The sequence below is a fragment of the Cuculus canorus genome, chromosome 14 (assembly GCF_017976375.1).
Source record: "Cuculus canorus isolate bCucCan1 chromosome 14, bCucCan1.pri, whole genome shotgun sequence".
NCBI lineage: Eukaryota > Metazoa > Chordata > Aves > Cuculiformes > Cuculidae > Cuculus > Cuculus canorus.
The window spans coordinates 9,505,667-9,513,955 of record NC_071414.1 but is presented as its reverse complement, the minus strand read 5'-3'; the positions used below and the strand labels follow the sequence as shown (position 1 = coordinate 9,513,955).

Genomic DNA, 8,289 nt, shown 5'->3' with positions numbered 1-8,289 from the left:
GGCAGCCGACGGTGTGGGGACACGCGTGGGGTCCCCGCAGGGTGGGAACACGTGTGGTGCAGGAGAGCCCGCGGGTGGGGACACGCGTGGGGTGAGGGGACACCGCTGGGGGTGGGGACGCGCGTGGGGACCCCGCGGCGTGGGCGCACACGTGGAGCAGCGGAGCCCGTGGGGCGGGGACGCCCGGGGGGCGCGGCTCGGGCTGCGATTGGCCGCCGCGGGCTGATGTCACGGCGGGTGTCGCTATAAGCTCCGCGGCGCCTAACGGGTTGGGGTAGTCGGACGGGACGGGACGGGACGGGACGGGACGGGACGGGACGGGACGGATCGGATCGGATCGGATCGGATCGGATCGGATCGGATCGGATCGGATCGGATCGAGACGGATCGCATCGCCTCGGCTGGGCTCGACTTGGCTCGGCTCGGCTCGGATGGGCTCGGTGCAGGCGCGCCCAGCGGGATCCCCGGCGCCTCCGTCCCGAACGCGCGGCGCACCGAGCAGCGCTGCCGCGGAGCAGCCTTAGGCGAAGCCGAGCGCCCCGGGGGGGCTGCTGGGGGCCATGGGGGTGGCAGGCACCGAGCTGCCCGGCGGCAACATCAGCGTCAACCAGAGCGCCGCCGACCCCTCGCTGTCGCGGGACGTGTGGATGGTGGGCATGGGGATCCTCATGTCGGTGATCGTGCTGGCCATCGTCTTCGGCAACGTGCTGGTGATCACCGCCATCGCCCGGTTCCAGCGCCTGCAGACCGTCACCAACTACTTCATCACCTCGCTGGCGTGCGCTGACCTAGTGATGGGTCTGGCCGTGGTGCCCTTCGGCGCCAGCCACATCATCATGGAGATGTGGAAGTTTGGGAACTTCTGGTGTGAGTTCTGGACCTCTTTGGACGTGCTCTGTGTCACGGCCAGCATTGAGACCCTCTGCGTCATTGCCGTGGACCGGTACTTCGCCATCACCTCCCCTTTCAAGTACCAGAGCCTGCTGACCAAGAGCAAGGCACGCGTGGTCATCCTTGTGGTGTGGGTGGTTTCAGCCCTCACCTCCTTCTTGCCCATCCAAATGCACTGGTACCGGGCAGACCGTAACGAGGCCATTCTGTGCTACGAAAAGGACACGTGTTGCGATTTCTTCACTAACCAAGCCTATGCTATCGCCTCCTCCATCATCTCCTTCTACCTGCCGCTCGTGGTCATGGTATTTGTGTACGCCAGGGTCTTCCAGGTGGCCAAGAAGCAATTGCAGAAGATAGACAGGAGTGAGGGGAGGTTTCACACTCAGAACAAGGAGCAGGAACAGAAAGGGGGAGCTGGGCACCGCCGTTCCTCCAAGTTCTTCTTGAAGGAGCACAAGGCCCTCAAGACCCTGGGCATCATCATGGGGACCTTCACGCTATGCTGGCTGCCCTTCTTCATCGTCAACATCGTGCACGTCATCCAGGACGACATCATACCCAAGTACGTATACATCCTCTTGAACTGGCTGGGCTATGTCAACTCTGCCTTCAACCCTCTGATCTACTGCCGGAGCCCGGACTTCAGGTACGCCTTCCAGGAGCTCCTGTGCCTCCGCAGGTCTGCCCTGAAGATGTACGCCAACGGCTACTCCAACAGCAACGGCAAGAGTGAGTACAACGAGGAGGACAACGGCTACCCCTTGGCGTCGGATAAAGCCTGCGAGCTGCTCTGCGAGGAGGGCTCCTTCCCTCACCCCGAGGACTTTTTGCACTGCAAAGGTACCGTGCCGAGCGGGTAGCTTCGAGACGCGATGGGCTCTGGCGTGGCACACAGCGCTTACAGAGAGGAGCCTTTCTCTCTAAGGAAAAGCAAGCCCCCAGTGATGATAATCATAGTAATGATCCTCTCTAGAGCTCACCTAAAACCCAGTTGGCTACAAGGATCACCAAACTCGGCAAGCCTTCTGCAAGCAGGTGGGGGGTGGCCCCGGGCAGGGCGGGCGGGCTGCTTGCAGGCTCCTCTTTGGGGACACGTCCCTTCAGCAGGAATTGGGGGGGGGGGGCTGGGCTAGTCCCAGGAGGGACTTCCTGGCGGTGTGGATCTACCTCATCTCTGCCCATGGCAGGGGGGTTGGAACTGGATGACCTTTAAGGTCCCTTCCAACCCAAACCACTCTCTGACTCTCTGCCCGTGCTGTCGGGTTGGAATGGGACCGGGGCTGCAGCCGCCCGCCCCGCTCTGCCCGGATCCCTCCTCGTAACCGCGCCGGTGGCCGCGGGACCCTCGGGCGGTGGTGACAGCTTGGCCATCCCAGGGCGCTGTGCCGTGGTGGCACTCTGCGACAGAATCCCTGGGGAGGAGATGCGGGGAGCGGGGCTGGGTCTGATCCGCGACTATTGCCATCAGTGGCACAGTTTAAACAGCGCCCAGAAAAAAAAGGGGGGTTGTTTTTTTTTTTTTTTTTGCCAAGTGCTGTAAGGACTTTCTGCTGAAATAATAATAATAATAGAAATAAATGGACTGTTTGCCCAGAATGCGAGACTGTGACTGTGGGACTCAGGAATGTGTTACTTGGGAAGCTGGGCGAAATGCTGCTACAACCACAGACCATCCTTTTGTCGAGGCTGCAACCAAAGCTTTTAAACTGCCCGGTTTGTTAAACTTCAAGTCTCGAACGACAGTGAGCTCGAGGAGGTGGGATGGAGGAGGAAGATGCTTTATTTTCTGTGGCAGACTGGAAGCCCAGCTCTGGCCGCGGGACGGCTGTGGGTCAGTTGGTTTGTGGAGGTTTTTTTTCCCTCCTTGGACAGGCTTTGCATTTCGTTCTTGGTCTGCGAGAGCCGGGCTCGCAGGGCTGTCAGCAGGCAGACACGGGCGGGCAGGTGCGGGACAGGGACAGGGCTGGCACTGCTGCCCAGGGCTTGCTCTTAGGTACAGGGAAGCAGCGGTCGCGGTGGGAAACGGAGCCTCCCACCGCATTGCCTTCATCTGCGGTGCGAAAGGCTGGACCCGAGGGGTGTGCAAGTGTAGGGGCTTCTCAGACCCGCGCGGGGGAGGTGGAGGGACACGGTGCTCACGGGACCTATCGGCGCTCCGTGGGGTCCCGCGGGGGGTGCTCCAGCACCGCGTGTGGGGGGGGTTTTCTCCCCCAACACGCATTTCCACGCTGCTGCTGGGGCCACGCCGTGGTCAGTGTGTGGTGTTTGAGGGTCGCTGGGTCCCTGGTGGAGCTGGCTTTGCAAATGCAGTGAGGTGACCAGCTACATCCCCGGAGCGGGGTCCCCTAGGGCGGGTACCCTGCTCTGCAGGCTCCGAGGGGGCTTGAGGCAGCGCTGCGAGGAAGCAGCATGCACCGGTCTGGGGAGGTTGAAGGCTGGGAGAAGGGATGGAGCTGGGTTTGTGGCTGCCTCTTTGTAGTCCCCGTGTGGCTCTGACTCTCGTGGATGCTCTGAGAAGGACTTGCCCGAAGTGCTGGGATATCAGAAGGAACAGTCCCAGGGAGCACTGGAGGGGAATCCTCCCTTGGAAAATCAGTGTGAGGAGGGATTGCAGGTTGCTTGTCTCCGCTGTGGCTACTGCAAGGTGCAGGGAAATGCCAAACTCCTTTCTGAGCTCTTAACACCCCTGGTAAAGCCCCACGTGGGTTTTATTTTGTCGGGCTGGTGGGACTAGAACTGTCTAGAACTCCTAGTGCCCCCTTTTTACTTTTTCCTTTTTTTCTAGAGTGGTTCTGATCCTGCGTGGAAAGGGTGCTGGGGAGGAGGAATAGCTGTATGCGGCCTCTCCTCCTCCTCCTCTAGCCCTGTGACAGGTGCTGGCTCAGCTCTGCTTGCTGCCTTTCCAGCTCAGCACTACAGCAGAGGCAGGCAACGTGCCTGAGCGCTCTTCCCTCCTGGCTCTTGCTGTGTGCTTTGATGCCTGTGCCTGTCAGAGGTGGGGTTGTCAGCAGTGCCCAAAGTCCTTTGAGCATGAGCCACTTGAGCGAAGGAGGAGTGTGATGGCATGGTGTGGTGTGCGAGGCCGCAGGTCAGCAAAAACATTTGCTCCTCAGATAAACATTAACAGGCTGTCCGAGCAGGGGGAGACCCGGTGCTGCGGGACTGGGACCAGAAGTCAGGTGCTATTTTCTTCATACTGTACAAGGACCGAAATGTGAGAGGCTGGTGTGCTGTGGGCTGGGTGCGGATACACGTGCTCGGGTTAGCAGTGCACTTCAGCTCAATGTGAGCCATGATTATTTTGATCTTGCCAGTGGCACGCCGTATTTTGCAATGCCCAGGGGCAGCGTAGCAAGGTAGCAAGGGCACAGAGGGAGGAGGTGCCTTACAGCCATAGCCAGCTCCTGACTGAGGGTCAGGTCAGCCTCCAGCAGGCTCAGCAGCCAAATTCTCACCGGCTTTGGGACAGGAGACTCTGGCACAAAGAAGTCCAATGTCCACATTTCAATTGTGGTCTGTCTTTTTTTTATTAATTATTTGCATTTCATTTGCACACGTTGTGGACCAGGACTTTGTTGCCCAAATAATTGCTCTATTTATTTGACTGCCTGTGTTCATACTTCATATGCTGTGGTTGTATGTAGCCAAAAGCTGAGAGATGGGGAAGTGGCTAATTGCAGAACCACCACAGTATCCAGGGGATGTGGATGTGGAAGGGGCAGGGGACATTGGGTTGCTTGTACCGGACAGTTGACCTCACTACTCCAATGTCCAGCTACAGTATTAGGAAACCTCAGGCTTGCAGTGAAGTCTGAGCAGTGAAGAACTTCTTTCTTTCCTCATTAGTAAAACTGGTGAAATGCAAACTGTGAAGTTCTGGGGCCAGCTGAAATCAAAACAGAGAAATAGTGGAGGAGAAAATAGTGTGGCACTAGCAAAACTGAACCTGACAATCCTTTCCTGTTCTGTGGTTAAAAAAAAAATTTCTATAAAGGAATCCTTTTTACCTATTTTATAATAAAAAGAAAATTTTATAGATAGGTGCTGGGCATTCAAAACCAGAGCACCGAAGTTGGGACATTCGCTGCTTAAAGTGATTTTAGGGTACTTAGGATTTTACACTAGCAGAGAGTTGGCTAAGGTTAAATACATCTGATAAAAACCACAGTGGTAACTTCATTTGAAGAAAATCACTGTGACAAAGTACCCAATTCTTACGGCCAACAGAGCAGCCTGACTTCTGTGCTGCTGGTTTGTACCTTATGCCACTGTCACAAAGGTGTGTAGAGCATGAGTGGGATGCTGTCCTCCCCCAGGGGACAGGGCATGCAGCTAAGGGGAGCTTTGTGGTACATTCCCTGCTTTTAGTGATTTTGGCTGAAGAGATTGTTATTGTTTTTAAAGTCTTAGTCAAGATGAGTGTCAGAAACACAGCTTTTGTGTTGTTACAAAATACTGCCCTGGCTGTAGGTCCTGCTTGTGATTCAACCAGCTGTAGTTTCCGCATCAGGGAACGTCTTTGCTTTGTCCTCCAACAACAGGCAGAGTATTGAGAGCTGCTGAGTTATGTCAGTCCTTTGCCTCTTGGGAGCATTCCTGGAGAGCTTTTGCTTTCTGGGAAGTCCTGAAATACTGTGGTACTGGGGAAGTATGGAAGTGTAAGGGGAGCTGACTGAGCAGACAGGGTCTGGGTGCAGATCCCCAGCTGGGAGCGCAGCTCGAGCATCTCTTGAGGATGGGCCATTCCCAAAGCACTTTGTACCCTGAATTGTTCAGCAGTTCCCAATGCACAGCATTGCCAGTCAGTGCACATCGTGTTGCCATGAGGTCTCAGGGTGGGCATGTGGCACTGAGCCTCACCTGTGGAGCTGGGTCTGCACCTGGTAGCTTCCCTTGTCCTTCAGGTGAAGGTGAGACCCTCGCCTAAGGACACTGCCGAGGCAGTGGGTACGGCAGAGAGGGAGGGAAGAGAGTTAAGTTACCAAATGCACCCAAATGTTTGAAAATAGGCCAGGGATTAGTATGTAGAAAGGAGAGCCCAGCTTGAAAGGCAGTAAATGTGTGAGCGAGCACACGACGTGCTCTTCAGCTCTTCCATGTCACAGTCAGTGGGTTTTTCAAAGGGCTTATTTATGTATTTATATACTGTAAAGGACATGATTTTACTGCAGAGGGAGGATTATTGACAGGGCTCGCTAGGAGTAAACAACAGGCTGCAATCTATGTTCCAGCATCTCTTGCCCTTCTGCTGTTACAATTCTGCTGCTGCCAGGGGTCTCAAACACCTGCGCTGCCTAAGGGAAAGGCTCTTGTCCTTCTCCCTTTGCCAGTCCTCTGTCTCCCAGTGTTTGTTTTCACTGGTGTGATGAATCCATTTCCCAAGGAGATGGGTTTATGAGCATGTTCATTCCTCTGGCAGGAGCAAAGATGTTGTTATCTTGCATGTTCCTTTCTCTGCTCTCTGTCAGCTGACAGAAAGCGCTGACCTAAGAGCAGCAGGGAAGCAGAGGTTTTCTCACTGACCATGGCAGTGCCTGGCTGTGTCCCTGGCAGTGAGGATGCAAAGGGAGGGTGCCTGCTGGTCTGCTCACCAGCATCACCCCAGCTTTCCTCCTCCCCAGCAGCCTTTGCAGAAGCGTTCAGCCCTGGTGAAGCACTGTGTACCTTGGCCGATCCACATTGTTTTCTAACTTAGACTATCAGTGCCTACCCTTCAGGTTTCTGGTGTGCGTGGTACTCAGGGTGGTTCTTCAGGTTCAGGTGAGCAGGGGCTGTTTCAAAAAGACCCCTGGCCATGGATGTTGTTCTCAGCAGAGGGGTGGTGTGACCTCAGGCTCCCTGAGACAAGTGTTCTTCAGAGATTAAGGTTTCTTTCACTCTTGTTTTTACACTTGTGCTTTGTTTCTGAGGTGCACGAGCAGGACCTCAGCCACTTCTTGGCATCTACTCCCTGTGCATCTAAGTCTCTTTCAACGTGAAAGCTTGGCTCTTTCCGAGACTTGAACCCAGCAGCCTAAGCATTTCTTCCCCTTGTTATTCTTTTATTGAAACTGTTCTAAAAGCAAGTCCTAACCTTTCTTCCTAGGGGCAAAGAGAACATTTTGCAATGAATACACATCCAGGACTGTGAGGACACTGTCATTTGGCAGCAGGGGTAGTTATTGCCTCTTATCAGAGATGTCCCTGCAGGGTGACTAGCTGCACATGGGGACCTGTAGGTACTTTTTGTCATATTGCAGAGTAGTGTGGCAATATTTCACCCAGCACTGCCTCTTGGGAGATGCCCTACAGCTGTTCCTCAAGGACCCAAGCTGCAGCTGGGGGCATGGGCACAACGGCTCCCTCTCACACCCTCAGCAGAAGGACTGAGGCTCATGTTTACCTCCTGCAGAACAAAGTACAGCCAGCTCCACTGGGAGCACAGACCTCTGGGGTCCCAGTGACACAGCCTGGGTCTAGACAGAGCAGTGCACGCTTGAAACTGGAGTTCACGCAGAACTTGGAAGGAGGTTATCTCTCCTGGTAAGTGTAAGAGCAGGACACAACCCTGACTGACCTGGATTTAGCAGTGGGTATTTTGGAATTGCTGTGTGTAAGGGTTGTGATTCAAGCAGAGTATTTCAGGGGCATCAAACCTCTACTAGTGTTCTTCATCATGAAGAAAGTGGATTTGCTGCTTCTCCATGCATGCAATTTCAGTTTTCTCCTGTTTTCTCACCCTCTCAATGTCAGGAGTATACAACTGAATTTCAGTGCAATATTGCCAGTGCCAATGAGAATGTACTGGGAAATATTTACTTGTTTACTGTTCTTTTTAAGGTAATTTTTGCGTAAGTGCATATATATTTAGATATAATCTTTGTATACGTGTATATATGTACTCTATTATCTATATACAGTGATATATATAGATTGGTATATAAATAAGGAAATGTAAAGGTGTTTTGTCATGCTAGGTAGCTACATAGATGAAGATCTGTATGTTCGAAAGCTCAAGTATTTATTGTAGGTCCTATTAATTGACACTCTTTAAATAAAAAGTATTTATGGCATGCTTGTAGTCAAGTGTTCTTGCTTAAAGCTTTTTTTGCTGGCTGTATTCCCCAATACTTTCCCAGACTCTTCCAGTGAATCCTTCAGGATTAAAAAAGACCAGCACCTGAATATCCTGGTACTGGTGGGGAGGCACACACGCAGCCTCCTCAAGTGGATGAGAATTTCATTAGTTTATGCAGTGCTTTGAGCCCTGGAAGCAGTAAGGAGGTTGCGGGTGCTCAGCACCTCACTGTGAAAGGGCTTCTTTGGTTTTCGTCTCTTATGTCAGAATTTGCAGGCAAAATGCTTTTTGAAAATCCACCTGCTTTTCTGCCTGTTTAGACTTGAAACAGTGGCAAC

General features: G+C 53.6%; 1 protein-coding gene across 1 annotated transcript in view; it reads left to right on the top strand.

Annotated features, from left to right (window-relative positions):
• Positions 1 to 323: 323 nt before the first annotated feature.
• ADRB2 (adrenoceptor beta 2) overlaps positions 324 to 8,289 on the top strand; it is a 34,612-nt gene continuing 26,646 nt past the window's right edge. The window contains exon 1 of the mRNA XM_054079743.1: positions 324 to 1,734. Coding sequence (XP_053935718.1) covers positions 561 to 1,734 — 1,174 coding nt within the window. The 5' untranslated portion in view covers positions 324 to 560. The remainder of the gene's footprint in view (positions 1,735 to 8,289) is intronic.